This window comes from Dissoconium aciculare (genome assembly GCF_010015565.1).
Source record: "Dissoconium aciculare CBS 342.82 unplaced genomic scaffold K489scaffold_4, whole genome shotgun sequence".
Classification (NCBI taxonomy): Eukaryota; Fungi; Ascomycota; class Dothideomycetes; order Mycosphaerellales; family Dissoconiaceae; genus Dissoconium; species Dissoconium aciculare.
This window is the reverse complement of record NW_022984954.1, coordinates 835,838-854,715: the sequence shown is the minus strand read 5'-3', so window position 1 is coordinate 854,715 and position 18,878 is coordinate 835,838. Positions and strand designations below refer to the sequence as shown.

The window sequence follows — 18,878 nt, the reverse complement described above, 5'->3', positions numbered from 1 at the left end:
TGGACGGGCCAGGATTTAACTATGTGTGCCCATCTTCCCACGGTGGATTGTGCAACAACTGCCGGATCGGAACGTAGAAAGTTCAAGCTAACCCATCTTGCCGAAAAGATACTGCAACGAACACACCACTAGTTTCTGGGTGATCACGCCAGGCGCATGGGGTGTGGCAGTTCGACAATTTCAGAAGTAGATCGGCAGACCAACCAGATGTATCGTGATGACACACAAGTCAACACCCGTGAGCGGCACCAGCTTGGCAGCGATAGCGAAGATGCGTCACAACAGGTACCAGTTCGGCGGACGTCACCCTAGAAAGGCGGTCGTCAGTATTGAAAGGTCGTCAGCAGTGGACACGGCAAGTGCGCAGCCACGAGGTAGCAAGGATGGTGTGCCAAGTGACCAGAATCGGAACTCGGCCAGGCAGGGATGGCGAAGAGGTTCTGTCATCCAGTCATTTCAAGGAACACTACGTGCCACATACTCCTCTCTTTCTAGGTCCTCTATCAGGCACTGCAATTCGTGCCAGATCAATCCAGGCTAGAGGTGCGTTTTCCGAGAGCGGTGCCGAAGGATGAATTCGTACGAATACGTTTGGAGAGACAGGCCAAGCATTGTGGAAAGCTATGGATACTGCTCCAGCATTTTCGTCGAAAGAACGTTGCATAAGAAGGAAGCGCGATACATGCGGGAGCTAAATGTACCATCGCCATCGAACCGGATCAGCAATCTTCGGCCATGCCGATTCCAGTCCAGCACGCTTGTCCGCGTTAGACTGTCAATTGCCAAACTTGCTGCAATGCTGAGGCCAACCAGGTAGCTTGTGCCGGTTCCGTAAATTTCAGGCATGCAAATTGCCTCGTTTCAGAAATCTTTCGGCAGATGCGGAAATTATGCCAAGGGTTCGAGACGAGTGTGTGCTCGATACGACAAAATATGCAGGCGAGAAGGAAGTCTGCAGAGAGCACACCACCTCGAAAAAGGTGTGACGCTGTACCGTACGGTTGTGCTTGTTCAGATAGGCGAATACAAGACGATATGGTCACCGGGCTTGCTGTGTTGGCGAAGGCGAGCCTCCCAAACTATCATGCGATGCGAATATTTCAAATCTAGGTAAATTCTGTGATGTCCCGCACGCTAAGCTTCACCGGTGGGTATGCAGACCCGGACTGAGCGAGGCCAAGGGCCTCGATTCGCAGCAGGCGCACGCTCTTTTTGCAGAGCATGCCGCGTCGCCCGACAGGTGAGAGCAAGTAGAGAATGTCCCAGCCGGCACTGGCGTCGATTTGTTTTCCTTTTGAGAATTTAGACTTTCGCTTGATCTCGCAGGGAGCCATGCAGAGCCAATCGTCCATCCCCATCAAGGATACAGATAAAAGGTACGCTGTGGAGTTGGACGTCGTGGCCGGTGTGAGCGCCGGGAAATTCATCGGTGCGGTCGAGTGAGTAATAACCCACAAATTTCGAGCAGTATCAGTGAAGCGGCACAGCTGGTACCCCACACACAAAGCATCTGCATCTGGACAGTATGCGCGACGAGTGTGTACAGATCTGCGGCGCCTTCCTTGTCGCCATAGAAGCAAGCGCACACATCGCTGCAGGTCAACCACATCGGGATCAAGCACCAGTGATAAGGGCTGCATTCGGGCTTTAATTGCAAGCGCAATCCCGCATACATAATTCTAAGTCGATTCTGTTCGGTTTTTTCGAGTTTGTCATCAAGTCGTTCTTTGCGCTGTTGTGCGAGATGGAATTGCGGGTGTACTTGAATGCAACGATATGCCCCCTCGCGACTCCGGTTGGAGATTGCCTCCCTTGCGAACAAAGTTTCCTCACACAAGGATTTGCCGCAGTTTCGATTTGATCGTGCCATCGGGACCGCGACATGATCAGTCCGCAAGCCTCCAAGATTTCATTGCAAGAGATACCACCAGGCGCTGCATACGTCTCAGCGGTGTTCCCGGTCGTATAGACAAAATGGACAAGAAACATAGTAAGGTGCAGAATCAATGACGCCAAGTCGAGGCACTCAGGATCTCCGCCCACACCGTCGATCAGTAGGGACGCTCATGCGACCGTTCTCAGGCTTGAGAATATTCAGGGCTCGACACACCGTGACAATGCGTCAATAGCGTCGGCTTGAGCTGGCAGAGCGTCACATCATCTGCCCGGGATCGTAGAATGAGGCCGAAGGAGACTGACGTCGGTCACAACTCCGAATCGTCAGGTGCCAGCCAGTTCATCACTCGCTTACGCGCCCCATGTATATCCTGGTAGCATTGGTTCAGACTGGTTGACGGAAGGACCGACACCGTCGTGCAAGCGTCGCCCAATAGGATGGGATGTGGGGAATCCCAGATAGATTGCGGAGGCGCTCCTCAGAATCGATTGTCGCACCCACTACAGCTTCGCCTTCGAATCACCAAAGGGCACTGACCAACATGGCTGCAAGCGCACAATGAGAAGAGATTTCATTGGCGAGACGTGTACAGTCGACGATACATGATAATTAAAGTTGCTTGGGAAGAGCCTGGTGATGGACAAATGGTGACAACCTTGGAAGGGATTCCCTTGGTAGCGGCGGTGAGACAACGGGCCGTGCCATCGGTCGACGGCATTCTCCCAGCCAACAAATCAACACCACAGCATCGCGCGGCCACGAGCCGACGGACGGCAGACGGATGGAAGAGCGGGCGCCAGGCTTGTGCGTCGCCACGAAAATGTCATGCGCCGGGCGGAGCAGGGCCCCCGAGATCGAGATTGAAGCGTTGACACCAACAGATAAGCATTGTTGGCTGCCGCCAGCGAATGGCGCCGGTGTCGGGCAGCTTGACGACATGCGGTGTTCCCCAATTCGGTCTCTTGACGTCGAAACGAGATCCGACGACATCTTCGGAAATGGCTTATACACTGGCATCACAGCCTTGCGAACAGACACCTTAACGAGATCTCATCGCTACGTGCATGCGTGCCTCCCGTCTCGCAGGAGCTAGTACGGGTCGCGACCGAAACGTTAATGGATGGCATGCGCCAGAAATCAAAATCATGTAGCACGATCACGGATCATTTGTTGCTAAGAAGCTCGACCATTTCTTTGGCCACTGATGTCATACGATCAAGGTTCGGAAGATCTCTCCTCCTGGACAGTAAAAACCTTTACGATCTCTTCACTCGGCAAATATTATATTGTGGAGGCTGAGGGAGGGATGATTATTTCCATTCGCATGTTGCATTTCGGAACGCCAGATCTGTATATATACAGTCTGTGGCAAGGCCTGGCTCAGACCTAGTAGGCTCGAGAAGATTGAATATTTTGATACGTGCGAGTTTGTCAGTAAGACATCCGTGTTGTCGTTGGATCAGCCCACATGCAGTGGACTTAGGCAGGCAAGGCTGCGGGCCGAAGCGTAACACATCTGTGAAGAACAACGACGCAGTCTCGTCCCTGCAACACAAACACTCTCCCGTGCTGCCCGAATGCAGCACCTGGGCAAACGCGTAATAATTACTCAGCAGTCTTGACCTGTGTCTGCTTAATCACTGGATGTACGATGTCCACCGTGGACGGCTCTTTTCCCACTGAGGCTTGCACATCCGACGTGATGACGGCGTCACGAGATTCTTGACGGGCCCGACTTTCCAAGGTCAAGCGAAGCTCTGACGCACAAAGTCTTTTTCGTTTTTGATAACCATGACAGTACCGCGCACCAATGATCGCGGCTACATGGCAATTCGCCGTCAAGATTGTGGTGCTGCATATGCACAGCCTTGCTCGCATTGTTGGCTAGGCAGGTACAGCACTGCCCCACTGATGATTCTCACCCGATTTGATTCCATACCTTGGCAACATGCACGAAAGGATATGGATTCTGGCGAGCGAACCAATCAACATTCAAGATGTGGGCTAATAGCTTGTCATCAGCGAATGGCAGACTGCAATTCCAAGTTCCAGAAATTCGACATTTCACACGATTCTATTCGACGCATGAACTAGGGTACATGTACCCCAGAGCGACGACCCGTCTTCTAATGACGGATGACATCGTGCAAGAAAGAAATTACGGAAGAAATCCCTTCGTCTTCACCGCCCATCCAGCCCGCCGTCGCGCCACCGTCGTGCGACGGTGGACTGGACACCCACCGTTATTCGGCTGGTCCCTCTCGCCTTGATTCGCCCCAAGATCGCTTTCAGGCACCAAAAAGGCGTCCGTAAAGAAGCGGTGAAAGAAATCGAGCATTTTGAGCTTTTCCTCATGATTATGTGTTGAGCCATTTGAAATTTGGATGACGCGTCGGAGATGCTTCTGAGGTGCGGCTCTCGACAAGACACCCACCTGGACGGACAGGATCGCCAATGCCCCGAAGTCTACCTCCTCGGCGAAGCCTGTGTGAAGGAATATTCATCATCGTAGAAGCGTGGGGCAGTTTCGCCCTTGCAGTATGTGTACTCTTTCAAATGGTTGTATGCAACACTGAAGAAACGCACCAGAATGTGGATTCCGCACCAGGAAAGCAGTTTTGGCTTAATTTCTACAAAAGTAATAGTACGAATTTATATAAGATACCGCGGGCTCAAGTAAGAGCAAGACCTACTCGATCAATGCCTTTGCATAAAGTCTACACTACGTGTCGACTGTATTGAGCTGTAGTCTCACAATATACCGCTGTCTAGGCCCAATCATCCCCGTTCCGGTCGTTCTTCAGCATCACGCCCTTGACCAGCAGGCTCAATGTGTGATAAGCCGCTGTTGAGGTCGACAGTCTGTCCTTGAGAGCCATCAGATCCCGGCGGTTGGCAGAACATTGAGGAAGTGCGGTGTCTTCTGGCCGAAATCTCATCGCTGCGTTGAGGAGTGTTGGTAGCTTGACCAAGTTGCTCGAATGTACCACGAGGAGCTTGATGATGTTTTCTGTGCGATGGATCGCCGTGCCAGGATACTTGGCTCGGATAAGGAGATTCGTACGAGCAACCTTTCTCAATGAGAACTTGAGAGCGAGGTTCGGTTGTTGAGAAAGACGGATGGTCATACGTTGGGAAAGGGGCATATCCTGTCGTGCTCTTTAGATCTATGGACAGTTGCGACGTCAGAGAGAAGAGCCGATTGCAAGTAATGTTCCGATGATGGCCGGCGAGTGACGAACCTTGACCTCGGGTAGTACCCGGATTGTGGTCAGCTAAGACGACTCTGACCGATTGATCACTCCAACCGCCGGTATGGGAGACAGATGTCTTCTCTTCGTTGCTTTTGCATGGCTCACACTCTTTACCCCGGCGCTGGTGCTCACAGATTGAGTCGTGAGAGTCCATGATGACGTTGTCTCGGGTGGTTTCGAGGTGATGGGAGCGATATGATGTGCGGGGAGGAAAAGGAATAACGCAGGTTTACCGGCGAGTGGTCGGTTATCAAGAAAATTTCGGCGTTGTCGATTGATTTAAATATTTCTGTTGAGGATGGATATCGAGGAGCGAACGACATATGTGTGTACTGACAGAAACACTGTTAGTGCGTGGCTTGAGCGTCCTTTGTTTGGGTGTACAGCGTATGCATGTCATCTTATTATTGGCCGTTTGAACATGTCCACGACCTCATCAACCATTCACTCAGCATGCAGGCCAAAGACCTTGTTTGGCAGCTTTCAGGTGTGAGGAAGATCAATGCCCGGGCCGTAGATGGATGGTCTGGGCATGGAACGAATCCTTTCTGGTGATGACATCGCTATGCCAATGATCAACAGAGGATGCGCTGGCAATCAACGCACCACATCGCTTGACGATCGCTCGCACAAACCAAGAGCAAGCCATGACCACGAGGCCAAAGCTGCTGCCAATTCGGCGGCTTACATTGGAGCACAGACGGGGCTCAGAGCGGATTATTCTGTGAAACGAATTATTCCATTGACTGTAACAATATGCGAGGCTATCCGATCTTGCCGCACGAGCTGTTTCCAGTAAAGAGGATCCACATGGTGGAATTCCCTGCCGGCCTTCGTAGCGCATGCCTCGCACTATGTTAAGGGCTGATCGAAAGCCTCTTCGAGCGCCTTCCGGACAGGGGTCAGCCGGAGGTAAGTGCAGGGAAGATGAACGACAGGACTTGTGCCTCCGTTAAGGCCATCGGGGAGGGTACTTGATGAATTTGACCTACAAAAGGGCGTTCCATCCCTGCTTCTGAAGCAGGGACTTCGAGCATATGCTCGGCATCGACCACATGAACCAACGACGTGCAGTCGACAGGCAGCAGTGTTGGGAATCAACGTGCATCTCAGCGAACGGGCTGTGGGCCGTCTGAGGCGGAGGTCGTGCTGGCGGCTAGAGCCTTGCGCCGGTTGCTATGAAGCACCGCCGCCATCAAGCACATTCGTAGGATCGATCGCCGTAATCGTGCCAGCCGCAATTAGATAAGGGCAAAGTGCGGCGTCCGCTGACGTCGCTGGAAATTAAAAGGTCCATCCGCATCGCATTTGAGGTCCAGATTGGGAATCTCGGGACTGTTGGAAATGGCGGAATCAGTGGCTAGAAAGATCCTGCAGAGCGAGCATACACTCCACAATGACGGCCCGCCAGGGCGGTAGCGAAGGATGGCTGCATCGGCGTAGCTGTGACAAGGTTCACACCCTGATAGTCGAGGGAGATGCTAAGTCCTCCCCGTTGACACATCCGGATTCGACAGAGCCCACGGATGGTGCATTTTCAGCAAATGCGATGTGCACGGTCAGGCCCAATATAGCAGTCGCCAAAGTAGGAGCACCGAAATTGCACATGGGAATGCGGCATGCTGCATTCGGCTCGATTGATCATATGTCTAGGTGGTTGTGCCCGGGCGGTGGTTGTTGGGAGGTGGGAGGAATAGCATGTCCGTTTTGTCAGCGTTGTAGTCGAGTTTTGATGAGAAAAAGCTAAACATTCGCCCCGCATGCAGGCAAGCCCGCTCATGATGCGTTGTCGGTTCCATCATTGTTTTTTTGTTTGGGTGGGAGGCGGCCTGCTGCACGTGGCGCAGCATCTGTTCGTGGTCGGTAAAGATAACGAACACGCCCGGGGTACTGTCAAGGTGGATTTTATGCGTCTTCTAAACTTCGCTCATCTCTGCCGCTCTTGTGTCTTGTGAGTGTTGCCCAACATTGCTCGCAGTCGCATTCATTCGAAGCCTGCAACAAACAACAATGCGTCTTTCGTATGTTTGTTAGCCGTGCGATGCAGCACTTGGGGTAGCAAGCACACTTACTCCTTTAGGATCCGAAAGTACAAGCAGTGATCGAATCGGCATGCTTATCTGCAGATGGCAACGTCGCGGATGAGCTCGCCTTACCCAGACCCCGCATCGCCGGGCTAGATACCGATTTACCGGTACATCGCGACAATCTTGACAACATACGATGAGTGCGTCGCGGATCTATCGATGGCTCCTTGAAAGACAGCGACTCGCCTTTGCAGAACGACACCCTTCACATAAACTGAGCCACGGCAGATCTGCTCTTACGGACTGGCGACCGATCACCAACCACAGCAACGGAGCATGGGCCATTCTGTGGAACACCGTTTCCTGCCTGCGCGGGCATTGTTACCTACAAGGACAACCCCAAACCATCAGAACGCATGCTCGTGAGGCTAGGGTGAGGATTCCCTGGCGTGCCCGTTTAGCCTGAAGCCGAGGCGTGGCAGGCCCAGCTAGTGGCCGCAAAGTTCGCCAGTGCCCAACAGCGACGCGATCGATTCTGGGGCAAAGTAAGCACTTGCGCTCGAGCCAGCACGAAGGACTTACAGTTTCCACCACAACCTTGTAACCATGAGAAGAGCCATGTTCTTGGTGTCGGCAAAGAAGCTCCGAGAACACGCAAGACACGTGGATTATATTGCCCTCGTTTACCCGCATTGGCCACGGTGGCGGTGAAGAACTAGATTGGCAAGAGATTGATTGCGGTCGCGTGGGCGATGCCCAATGGGACTCCAGAGTCCGGAATGGATCAATTTTGTGGAGAAGCACAGCTTGCCACTATGCGCGAAGGAAGCATGGGCGCTGTATTGCGTGCATGAAGTGACGATCACAACACCCATAGAGAGGACGCTGTTGCAGGCGCGACGCCTCGTGCACGGTGAAATAAGAAGTCATCAAGGAGGGACGCACAAGGTAGATATTCGAGAGTTGAGATTTCGGACACGTCTGGCTGGTCGTGGTGCAACAGCGCTTCAGCCCTTAATTAAGTTAATCGGGCTCAGCAGCAATATTGATAATTATGTCGCCCATGCGAAACCATAGGAGACGTCGCAGGATTTTAGCAGAGGCTCAGCTTGTACACATACTTCCTTTTGCCAGCGAGATTGAGTCTTCTTTGGGCTGTGGTCTCGAGCACGTGAGCAGTGGGAGAACACGTCACGATTCCGCAATATACACGCCAGGCGTGCCCAAGAGAGGAGAAAGTACAGTGGTAGATCAGATTCCATTCTAGTACAGCACATGAAAAGCTATAAAGGCCACAGTTGCGCAGATGAGAACATCCGCTCCACACAGAATCGCAGTCTCACCCCGGCTTCTATCTTACTTCTTCGTCTTCTCCTCCTTCTCTTGGTGAATGATCACCTTCCCAGTTCCGCTCTGGGTGGAGCCTGTCCCGCCCAAGGGACTGTCCCCGACGGCTTCCTGCGTCAACGTGAGCTCGCCAGGCGCGATGCGATCGAATTCGATCTGGAACAAAGTTTCCCCGTCATCGGTCTCGTCGCCATTGTTGTTCGAGACAGCTACTGAAGTCAGTTTTGTTGTGACGACTCTCGTGTGAAATCTTGACGCCGATGATCGACATACCTTCTTCAACGGTTGTGGCGTTAGATGATGTAGCGCGGAAATCGACTCGAGTCGATGCCGTCGGGTCGAATGTGTGAGCTCCAAAATTCTCGATCAACCCAGGGGCCAACCGCCAGTCGCAGTACTGGCATTCGTGGTGCAGAATGCCATGAATGCAGGTGGGATCAATCATGTTTTCAGCGGGTAAGAATGGAGTAACGCCGTTGCTAAAAGATGATGCGGATGATGCGGATGAAGCTCGTTGGAGAACAGGGCTGGAATTATGAGCCATCTCAAGAAAGTTGAGCGGACTCGTTCGAGAATTTATGTCTCTGGAAACGTCGACTCCAGGAGGGAGGACGTCGACAAATTGCTCACACAGCCTAATTCTGCGAGCAAATATTCGCAGTCACATTCCACGCTTGTGATGCTATCGGAGACGGCCGTGGATAATCCCTGTAGCACTGGCAAGACGACGAGACATGTGGTCGTTGAAGACGTGATGATGGCCAATCGTCCTGAAGATGTGGTGACACAAAAGGACAGAAAGCGAAGCCTCGACGCAAGGGATGAAGAAAGGTGGATCGTCTTGTGGCAGCCCAAAGCCGAAATTGCAATAATGAATGGTACTTGATGTTACTTCATGTCAATTAAAAATCGAAGCAGAGCGATGTACACAAGGATCCTGGTGCCAAGAGATCACGATGGGGAACTATGCGTTCATTTTGCTGACCTGCGTGTGATAAGAGACTCCACTGGCGGTCGCATCGCGCTTCAAGAGCTCCAAAGGGGGTGGAATATACCAAAGAGGCAGTGCTTGTGTGACTTTCAACGGACTGACTGATGTTGGGCTGGAATGCGGCTAACCAGAAAGGAAATCTATCGAAGTGAATAGAGTCCATAGCTAGGCGCAGACCAGTCTTTGGGCACCGCATGTGTAGCAGCGGAGGTATCTTTCTTCCTCTCTCCATTCAGAACGTTTGCTGTCAAAGCATCAGGAGAAGCTCCAACTATGCGGATGCGGAACGCCGTGCATGCACCACTCATAACGACGAGGATGACAGCCGCAGTCATCCAAAAGTCGATTTGAGTGAAAATGCCGTAACGAAATCTCCGACTTTCCTGCCGGCCCACACTACGTTGGGGGGGCCTCCAGGGAGGCGCAGACATCGAGAGCAAATGAACGCGTGGATCGGGGAGGTCCAGAAGACCACGATGATGGGAGGGCACCCTCAGCAACAGTCGTTTTCTTCCATCAGCATCGAGCGCTTAGTGGCCGCGGACCGCTAGCTTGGAGATGCGAGGGAGCCATGCATAGTAGGTAGTCCGGTGCGTCCTGCTGGCGACGAGCAGGCCTCAGCGGCAACGGTAGTAGCAGCAGCTGCGTGGTCAATGCGTCGAATGTTGCACGAGTTTCGAGCAAAGAAGGGCGGGGAGAAGAAGTCGAGTGCGAAAGACCTATGTTATGTGTTTTCCACGGGCCTGCTACAGAAGCAACGTGGTTACCTACCTTGTTGGCTGACCTTTCCGTCATTGGACCATTCTGTGATGTTTGAGGAGCCGCTAAACTCGGACAGATGTTAAGTGATGCCCGCGGCCAGTAAAATGAGCAGACGGACGGCGTGAACGCATAACTCTCGGGAATTTAATCGGTGAGCACAATTCGTGGCTGCACTGGTGTGGATCAAACCATATGCCCCCCTCAAGCCACGCATTCTGGGGACAGACTTTGTCGATCAGTGTGGATCGCGATTTCAAATGTGATTACTTGACTGGTTTTTTGTTTTGGTTTGCTTCACCGACAATCTTGAATTACACTCTGGCCGTAGGTGTGCGACGATGAACATGGATGGTGAAACGATACCGCCGGGACTGTCTGCAGCTCATGCGGTCACTTCGGAATGCGGAGTAGAAATGATGGGAGCAGGCCGCCACTACTGAAGCAGAGCCAAGCGCCCATGATCATCCCGGTGAGCAGGGATATGCAGGCCGCGTGTTTCAACACAGATTCTTGGGCCGACTTGGCTGAGCCATGATAGCGGTCTTGAGACACTGTGGGAAGAGTATAGAGTATTGGTGAGTGCGCGTAATTAAAGTAGGAGCAGTCCAGATAGACCCGGGGTCGCTGTCTGATCACGTTATTGATTTTGTCGGTCAGTCTTTAGTGTCCAGCCCGCAGAATTGATCGTCCTACTCGAACACGACAATATTCGTCCGCGGCCTTTTTCCATTCACTCGAAACACCCGCGCTCAAGAGAGTTCTACTATGCAAGCTTTTCAAGAGCAATGCTTTGTATCGCGAATATTCGCACATGGCTGAATGAGGACGGCAGCGAGTCGATTATCAATGGATGATCGCGAAGTTGCTGGCCAATGCGCCCCGTCCCAATCTTCGTCGCGCGTGCTGACACCACGAACTTTCGCATCACGAGTACGCCATGCAATATCGACAACGAACGCATTGTGTACGACTGAGATCATCATTTGACATGCTCGATTCGAATGGATCACGACGCTCACTTCAAGACGTGACGTCGACAACCCTCAGATGTCGTCCGACAACACGCCGTTCAAATTAGCCTGCGGGTAAGGAACGGCCCTTCGTAGCGATTCGTGGAATGAATGCAGGAACCAACACCAACGACCACGCAAGGGATGCACGCTCGTGCGCCCGGAAGATGAGAAACATGGGATGGTTCATGGGTGTACCCTAGGCGCGGGTTGGCACTCCCGAGGTGGTACAACGGCACAAAGAACATCGTTGCAGCTGTGTTGGATCGAACTCCGCGCTACTTGACGACAAGTCTTAATGAACGCAAGTCTTAAGTCTCAAAGTCTCAAGCACACGGCGGTGCTATCTGCAGCTTGGCACGTCACCCGCAATGTCAGAGTACATGCAAGCAAGTAATCATTTGGTCATTGGACCGCAAGGCGTCGATCGCGGGACAAGCAAGCACAGTCCTGCCTTTGCATGCTAGATTATCCCTCAAGGACGGTCATGCTGGCGAGGCAGCTCAACCAACTGCGCATTGCCGGCAGCAGTAGGCCTAGAATCCAGCGCAACACTCGTGCGCGAAAGATGCGACCGAGATGTCAATGAAACCATTGAGCTATCATGATAGCGTCTTACCGATGCAGCTGCATCCGAAAAGCAAGGCATATCCATCATGAAGGTGCTCTACATGCGTCCATGAGCCTCCTCTGACATGCCATGGCGCTCTTGGCGAGATCATCAAGCTCATAGTCCTTGCCCTTTCCGTCTGGACCACCGTCGAAAACCTCATAAGAGAACCATCCCCGAAAACCAGTTGCAAGAACAGCTCGCGTGAAATCTACCACAGGCAAATATCCTTCGAATGGTAGTGGACGAAAATCGTGACTCCAGCGCCCGCGCGGTCGAAGACCATCGATTTCCTTGTCCTCGAAGGGTTGCTTTGGCCGGTAAGCATCACTGATCTGTAAGAAGAAGATCTTCTCCTTCGGAATCGATTCGGCGAGGCTTTTACAGGAAGCCTCCCAATCCTTCAAAACCTGTTCCTTCGAGCGACCAGCATCCTCTCTCAGCCCACTGCTCGTCCTCGGGTCTCCCCATTCACCTCCAGCCGACTGGAAGGTATCCAAACACAAGCCGAAGTTTTCGCGGTCGACTTTTTGACAGATGTCCCATACGTCCTTCCACTCCGGCGCGTGCGTGCTCCAGCACCAATTCTCGTACGCCACGCGGAAGCCCTTGCTGGCGAGGAGGTCGGCCAAGTCGCGGAGATCCTCCACGAACCGCGCGCGGTCTGTACCAATCTTTTCTGCAGGCGAATCTGAAGAACCAACTTGTAGCAGGTCGGTCCCGACAGCCTGCATTATTCGTACCCAACCATTGACGCGATCCCATGCGTCACGATACTCAGGACTTGCCTTCGGCCAACCTTCGAAGTTTTCAAAAGGCTGGAGAACCAGGATGGAAAGGTTTTGCGAGGCGCAAAGACGACGGACTTCGGTGCCAGCTTCGCAGAGCGCATCATAGGAAGTTCCCGTTATCTCGTTGGCATCGGCGCGGCCGAGATGTTGATTGGCAAAAGAAACGAGGTCGGACATGGACAATTCGATTGCTTGAAAACCGGCTGCAGAGATGGCGGCGAGCTTCTTGGGCATTGTATGTTCATCACGACACCCAATGGAGCACGAAGCGTAAGCAAGCGGAATCTGGCCGAGACTTTCCATATTTGCCATGATAGTTGTCGAATCGCTGTGCGTGTGTGATTCTTAGTGTTTTGCAGCCCTCCTGCGAACGAATGATGGGCTGTCGTTGTGAGATTGAGTATGTAGTAGAAACTAGATGCCGAGTCCAGTTCGATATATATGAGATCACACTTTCAATAGACGTTCCACTATCGACCGGATCCTATCGGTGCGGCCATCAGGTTGTTGTTATGAGCGATGAGCATATGATGACGTAGAGTTTGTCGCATGATGCTGTACAGCTACATGTATGCATCCTTCTTTTAATCATCCTGCTACTATGGATCCACGAGCCCGATTTATCGTTTGCGACGAGACCCGGCAAGAGAATATATTTTGTTCGTCTCAATGGTCTGTCATGTCCGCTATGCAAATGCGCAGCCAGCATTGATACAATTCAAGCTCTCGGACAGGCTTCCCTGCATTGATGGAAACAGCCAAACTTTAGACATGCAGAAATGGTTCCCACACAAGCTCGGCCCTGTGGAAATTTGTCCAGCTTCTGCTCTCATCATACGATGATTATCACGATGAAACTGCTGCCGAAAGTGAAGTCAGTATCGGGGACAGACATCGCAGGTGTCCAGGTGGTGGTTGAAAATCGAGTTGCGGGAGATGCGAGCATTCTATATTTGGCCTCAGGCATAAACAGAGTGATGGACTCCGAAGCCCAAACTTTCGAGACGCTCAGGCTCGACATCGCGAGAATGTTGTGTTGAGTCTGGGAAATAGTCAATGATCACCTTGTCAACATTATTGCCTCGAATTCAGCAATCATGACCACAGAACAACTTGTGACTGATCCCGCACTGTTGGAGGTCCTTAACGCCGCGATCGAGGCACGGAAGCAATGTCTACAAATTATTGATGAGCTTGGTCTGCAGAGTCAAAGCGCTGGCACAGATTTGGAGGCTGCCAATTTTCGAATGCGCAAGCAGATGAATGCGAAGTTAGCCACGCTTCGTGGACTCAATCGCAAGGCTGTTCTGGGTGTCAGGAGTACCAAGCAAGAAACCACCGAAGCTCGCCAGGAGATCGACAGTCTACACCTTCAGCTCCAAAACCTATATTACGAGCAGCGACATCTGCGCGGAGAGATCGCTGCGTGCGAGGACTACGAGTAAGTCTTTGCGCTTTGATCTTATGTGGGAGAGCGGACGATTGACGGTTTGATCTTTAGCCACAAATATCAGCAATTGCCGATGGTACCCGTCGACGAGTTTCTATCAGCGCATCCCGAGCACGCCGAAGCCTCTGACCACGATCTCACAATTGCGCGCATTCAGGACGAGCACACTGCACGCCAGGCACTAGAGGAGCAGCGCTTGGCGCTGGCAAAGCAGAAAGATGTCCTCGTGAAGGAAACGACAGAGAAGAAAGATGAGCTCGGTAAATTGGACCTGGAAATTGAGAAATGGGTGGCTGCTCAGAGCAATGTGCGAAAGATCTTCGACGTGAGGGAGGCGGCGGCGGCTAAGGTGGCTGAATTGGCGCGTGAGGCATCGGAGCATACATGATGCAGTCGGACTTTCCGGAAGGAATGCTCTCGGACGATCAGAAGTCTTTGCATCACTAATGCGGCTCGCGCTCTATGTCCGTGCATCTATTCAGGATCCTGCGCATAGCCCGAGGTCCATGAATACGATGCTACCGATGATTGCACAAGCACAAGGCCGTGCCAAAAACCGATCGCGAGAATCCAGATGAACCACCACTATTCAGGAGATGCACACGTGCGCGATAGTGCAAGAGAGGCCCTCGAAAGGATGCGGTCGCACAGTGTTTTCACTTCATCTGTTGAGCATCCTGCTCGTACACCTGGTGCTTAGGATCGACTTCAACCAGCTGCACCACACGATGCTGTCACTTGTCGTTCGAGTACTTCGACCATCAAGAGCGCAAGTCCGAGCATGGCATACCTACTGGATGACAGTTTCCCTTGATCACATAGTTGAACCTGGACAGACGACGCTCTCCTTTGCGGTCAAGCCTGCAGTTTCAGTTTTGGCCGAGAACGGACAGGTATCTCAGCCGAATGCGGATTGCTCTGGTGGCAAGGGCGGCTCTCCAGTGTGACATCAACCAACGTCCTGATGGTTGCTACGAGACCGGTTTTCAAACAGTCAAGGATCGCGGATCATTGTCTATATGACCACCAAGAACATTGAAACGGTTCTTGTGCAAGACCACGTGGCCTTCAGTGAACGTAATGAGAATAGTTTCATGCGCTGCACCTCTTTTCGGGACCACCACCTCTTCTACACCCTACAGTCATGGCACTCGTAAAGGTGGCAGAATAGTATTTAAGCACCATTGGTTGTAGTAATTAACTACGAAACATTGTTGCCCAAGACTCATGTGGATCTTCGAATGGCTTCGTTGCTATCTCTCCCTAACACTCTAAAAGTCACTTAGTCGTTTAACCTTGCATTACCATCAAAGGAGATTCCTGAGATGGACACGCACATGTTTTCGGCGTCGAGGTAGACAAAATCCGTCGCCGGGGCTGCTCGTCACAATCGCATTGTATCCTCGCCTCAAGCGTCACCTTCTAGTTGTATAGTAATCTGGAATAGCAAACGCCTGGACCCATACACATGAAGTTCGACGAGTCCTTTACCCAAACCCTATGATATTGAGCCGATTTCTGTACGGAAGCCCAAAAGCTTGATTTGACATTTGGAAACCGCATGTGACGATTTGCTCATGATGTCGTTGGGCGTCCGGGGAACGGAGATAATCCGGCACTACAGTCCATGTGTTGCGGAACTGCAGTCTCGAAACGGATGTTCGGAGGACAATCTCTCGACCCTTGTCTACCTGCATAGATGCACTCGCGCCGCAATCCAGCAGCAGCGTGCCAGCAGTCGACATGGTTGACTTCAGTATATGGGAGGATGATAAGCCCCCGAGTTTAGGAGATCTTCTCGGCACAACTCATCCACGGGACACGACTATCCAAATCCTCTTCTCGCTCACCTTGGGCGTCGGTGCCTTTCTATCCTTCTGCATCCTTAGACCTCGCTGGGGTGGGCTATATGCCGCGCGAAAACGCCAGAATGACGAGACGGCCTTGCCAGAATTGCCCAATTCTTTCTTCGGATGGATCATGCCATTGTGGAGGATCACGGATCAACAGATTCTTGCCTCGGCCGGACTAGACGCATATGTCTTTCTTACCTTTTTCAAGATGGCCATGAAGTTCCTCTTCTTGACTCTGATTTTCTCACTCATCGTGATTAAGCCAGTTCACGATGCAAACCCCGAGGATGACCCTATATCAGGCAATGGGACCGACCATGGAAACCACACGAAGCATGCTGGAAGCTCGAAACAGGTCAATCTGCTCTTTAATGATGGCATACATGCCTACAACAGCAGTCACGGCAATTTCACGCTGCCTTACATTCCGGACTTTGAGAACGACTGGCTCTGGATGTACGTGATCTTTGCATACCTTTTCTCCGGCATCGCCATTTATCTCATCATCTCTACAACGCGCAAGGTCATCGAGGTTCGACAGGAGTACTTGGGGTCTCAAACCACCGTCACCGACAGGACCATCCGACTTTCTGGTATTCCAAAGTACATGCAGCATGAGACGAAGATCAAAGAGTTCGTGGAGAGCCTAGATATTGGCAGGGTAGAAAGCGTGACGTTGTGTCGAAACTGGAAAGAGCTAGACCAGGCCATGGATAAGAGAATGGACATTCTTCGAAGACTAGAGGAGGCATACACCGTCTATATGGGATATCAAGGGATTCAGCGTGCTCAAGCGGCGTTGCCTGTCATTCAACAGAACCCCCCACAGCCAATACTCATTGATGACAGCATTGGCGATGATCAAGAGACCAGCGGGCTCACACAGCCCACTTCGCGGCTTCCACGGTGGCCATACACGCAAAGTCGGCCAAAAGCTGTTGTACGCTATGGCTTCATGAAGCTAAGAATGCGACGCGTTGATGCTATTGAACTTTATGAGACACAGCTGAAGGAGATTGATGATCGCATCAAACGACTAAGGGAATCGGAATTCGATCCCGTTCCGTTGGCGTTCATCACCATGGACTCTGTCGCGTCTTGCCAAATGACCATTCAGGCAGTGCTACATCCCTCTCCGCTGCAACTTATCGCAAATCAAAGTCCTACACCAACGGATGTTATCTGGCCGAACACATACATGTCGCGAAGCAGCCGCATGATACGTGCATGGACGGTCACGCTGATCATTGGTCTGTTGACGATAACTTGGGTGGTCATTTTCATTCCGATCGCTGGTTTACTCAATCTTGAAGCCATCCGAAAGGTTCTACCGCAACTTGCCGAAGCCCTAGAAGTCCACGAGAACATTCGATCCCTCATCAATACGCAAGTGCCTACGCTGATAGCATCACTGCTAATGGTTCTCGTGCCATACCTATACTACGGTCTCTCATGGTGTCAGGGCGAAATCTCGAAGGGTGACATCGAGCTCTCTTCCATCTCGAAGAATTTCTTCTTCACATTCTTCAATTTCTTTGTCGTGTTCATGGTTCTTGGCACGGCGTCGACCTATCTCAGCATCGCTGGATTCTTTGAGAAGTTTGGCGACGCACTGAAGGACTTTCGCACAGTCGCCTATACACTTGCCTTGTCACTGCAAGCTCTACTGTCATTCTACGTGAACTTCATAATCCTTCAGGGGATTGGTCTTTTTCCCTTCCGTTTGCTCGAAATGGGCTCTGTGAGTCTCTATCCGATCTATCGCATGGGCGCCAAGACACCTCGAGACTACGCCGAATTGGTTCAGCCTCCGATCTTCGTTTATGGATTCTATCTGCCAAACGCACTCCTAATCTTCATCATTTGCATGGTCTACTCCGTCTTGCGACAATCTTGGCAAGTTCTTCTCGCTGGTCTGCTCTATTTCATGCTCGGTCATTTCGTCTACAAATACCAGCTTCTGTATGCTATGGACCACCGACAGCAAGCGACAGGTCGTGCATGGGGAATGATATGTGATCGAATTTTCATGGGTCTGATCTTCTTCCAGCTGACCACTGCGGGCCAGCTCGTTTTCAAACAAGCTCCACGTCGCTCAGTGTTGATGGTTCCACTGCTTGCCTTCACAATGGGCATGTCAGTGGTTTATGGCAAGACCTATAAACCGCTCATGAAGTTTATCGCGCTGTCTAGCGTGCGCCGAGAAGAGCGTTATGCGGACGGGATCATAAGCCCGCCCGGAGAATCCAGCACAACGACCAGCTTGTCAGCCAGTGCCATCTTCTCCGGCCTGGAGCGAAACGTGTGGGCCGATATCACAGGATTCCCAAGCGCACGCGCAAATCTGGAAGCACGCAGCAGACGACGACGGAAGTGGCATAGGCCGGGAGAGGATGATGACGAGGGAATAGATACGGACACGAAGTTCATCAATCCTAGTCTTGTTGTGCCGTTGAGAGGTGTCTGGATCGCTGGTGAGGGACATCTATCTCCACAGGATTCTAGTAGCGGCTATGGTGCCACAAGCACTGAGACCCGATCGCCGGATCCGATCGAAGTGGTCGCTGACGGCGAAGAGACTGTGTGAGGGAACAGCTTTTGCGCAAAGAGAGTCAAGAATTGCATATGATACCCACGTCATGAGTTTAGAAAAGCGTTTGAAAGGAGTTGGTCATGCATTGATTCAGGAATCAAGTTATCCTTCCCATGGTCTAAATTTAATAGCTGTAGTTTCTAATAATGAAAACCCATTCCTTTCGGAGCGAGAAGTCAACTGTAACCTCCAGCGATCGTCAACAGTAAGATCGCTTCCAGACATACCCATTCAGTGACCCCACTAGCTGGAGAGCACAACTACTTCCACCTTTCCGTTCGTACGACTCCGTG

At 51.9% G+C, this 18,878-nt stretch overlaps 9 protein-coding genes across 9 annotated transcripts; 3 read left to right on the top strand and 6 right to left on the bottom strand.

Moving 5' to 3' along the window:
- Positions 1-885: 885 nt before the first annotated feature.
- K489DRAFT_178205 (uncharacterized protein) lies at positions 886-2,073 on the bottom strand. Its single transcript, XM_033599436.1, has one exon. It carries the CDS (start codon positions 1,638-1,640, stop codon positions 1,107-1,109), a length of 534 nt encoding a protein of 177 aa, XP_033461294.1. The 5' UTR covers positions 1,641-2,073; the 3' UTR covers positions 886-1,106.
- Positions 2,074-3,464: 1,391 nt separating this feature from the next.
- Positions 3,465-3,832, bottom strand: K489DRAFT_178201 (uncharacterized protein). The gene has a single exon (XM_033599435.1). It carries the CDS (start codon positions 3,773-3,775, stop codon positions 3,503-3,505), a length of 273 nt encoding a protein of 90 aa, XP_033461293.1. The 5' UTR covers positions 3,776-3,832; the 3' UTR covers positions 3,465-3,502.
- A 589-nt stretch (positions 3,833-4,421) lies between these two features.
- Positions 4,422-5,477, bottom strand: K489DRAFT_178086 (uncharacterized protein). The gene is made up of 2 exons (XM_033599432.1): positions 5,140-5,477; positions 4,422-5,064 (listed from the first exon to the last, which is right to left on the bottom strand). The coding sequence occupies exons 1-2, from the start codon at positions 5,303-5,305 to the stop codon at positions 4,676-4,678; spliced, it is 555 nt and encodes a 184-aa protein (XP_033461292.1). The 5' UTR covers positions 5,306-5,477; the 3' UTR covers positions 4,422-4,675.
- Positions 5,478-6,547: 1,070 nt separating this feature from the next.
- K489DRAFT_422756 (uncharacterized protein) lies at positions 6,548-7,791 on the top strand (the record flags this gene model as incomplete). Its single annotated transcript, XM_033608243.1, has 4 exons — positions 6,548-6,835; positions 6,999-7,102; positions 7,130-7,172; positions 7,232-7,791. 4 exons carry the CDS (start codon positions 6,548-6,550, stop codon positions 7,376-7,378), a joined length of 582 nt encoding a protein of 193 aa, XP_033461291.1. The 3' UTR covers positions 7,379-7,791.
- A 563-nt stretch (positions 7,792-8,354) lies between these two features.
- K489DRAFT_422752 (uncharacterized protein) lies at positions 8,355-9,069 on the bottom strand (the record flags this gene model as incomplete). The annotated part of the gene is made up of 2 exons (XM_033608242.1): positions 8,355-8,734; positions 8,799-9,069. The coding sequence occupies 2 exons, from the start codon at positions 9,067-9,069 to the stop codon at positions 8,535-8,537; spliced, it is 471 nt and encodes a 156-aa protein (XP_033461290.1). The 3' UTR covers positions 8,355-8,534.
- Positions 8,964-9,890, bottom strand: K489DRAFT_178118 (uncharacterized protein). The gene is made up of 2 exons (XM_033599434.1): positions 9,511-9,890; positions 8,964-9,406 (listed from the first exon to the last, which is right to left on the bottom strand). Exons 1-2 carry the CDS (start codon positions 9,746-9,748, stop codon positions 9,102-9,104), a joined length of 543 nt encoding a protein of 180 aa, XP_033461289.1. The 5' UTR covers positions 9,749-9,890; the 3' UTR covers positions 8,964-9,101.
- Positions 9,891-11,475: 1,585 nt separating this feature from the next.
- K489DRAFT_178094 (putative 4-hydroxyphenylpyruvate dioxygenase) lies at positions 11,476-13,095 on the bottom strand. The gene has a single exon (XM_033599433.1). It carries the CDS (start codon positions 12,999-13,001, stop codon positions 11,943-11,945), a length of 1,059 nt encoding a protein of 352 aa, XP_033461288.1. The 5' UTR covers positions 13,002-13,095; the 3' UTR covers positions 11,476-11,942.
- Positions 13,096-13,786: 691 nt separating this feature from the next.
- Positions 13,787-14,527, top strand: K489DRAFT_316751 (fms interacting protein; the record flags this gene model as incomplete). The annotated part of the gene is made up of 2 exons (XM_033601190.1): positions 13,787-14,130; positions 14,191-14,527. The coding sequence occupies 2 exons, from the start codon at positions 13,787-13,789 to the stop codon at positions 14,525-14,527; spliced, it is 681 nt and encodes a 226-aa protein (XP_033461287.1).
- A 1,232-nt stretch (positions 14,528-15,759) lies between these two features.
- K489DRAFT_378667 (DUF221-domain-containing protein) lies at positions 15,760-18,749 on the top strand. Its single transcript, XM_033604459.1, has one exon. The coding sequence runs from the start codon at positions 15,883-15,885 to the stop codon at positions 18,577-18,579; it is 2,697 nt and encodes an 898-aa protein (XP_033461286.1). The 5' UTR covers positions 15,760-15,882; the 3' UTR covers positions 18,580-18,749.
- The last annotated feature ends 129 nt before the right edge of the window (positions 18,750-18,878 follow it).

Excerpts from the sequence above, each read along its gene's own strand:
- K489DRAFT_178205 (XM_033599436.1), bottom strand. The coding sequence starts at position 1,640 with ATGCAGCCCTTATCACTGGTGCTTGATCCCGATGTGGTTGACCTGCAG.
- K489DRAFT_178201 (XM_033599435.1), bottom strand. The coding sequence starts at position 3,775 with ATGCGAGCAAGGCTGTGCATATGCAGCACCACAATCTTGACGGCGAAT.
- K489DRAFT_178086 (XM_033599432.1), bottom strand. The coding sequence starts at position 5,305 with ATGGACTCTCACGACTCAATCTGTGAGCACCAGCGCCGGGGTAAAGAG. Across the intron at positions 5,065-5,139 it reads GGGTACTACCCGAGGTCAAG|ATCTAAAGAGCACGACAGGA; the intron begins GTTCGTCACTCG and ends AACTGTCCATAG.
- K489DRAFT_178118 (XM_033599434.1), bottom strand. The coding sequence starts at position 9,748 with ATGGAGAGAGGAAGAAAGATACCTCCGCTGCTACACATGCGGTGCCCA. Across the intron at positions 9,407-9,510 it reads GAGTCTCTTATCACACGCAG|TACCATTCATTATTGCAATT; the intron begins GTCAGCAAAATG and ends AGTAACATCAAG.
- K489DRAFT_178094 (XM_033599433.1), bottom strand. The coding sequence starts at position 13,001 with ATGGCAAATATGGAAAGTCTCGGCCAGATTCCGCTTGCTTACGCTTCG.
- K489DRAFT_378667 (XM_033604459.1), top strand. The coding sequence starts at position 15,883 with ATGGTTGACTTCAGTATATGGGAGGATGATAAGCCCCCGAGTTTAGGA.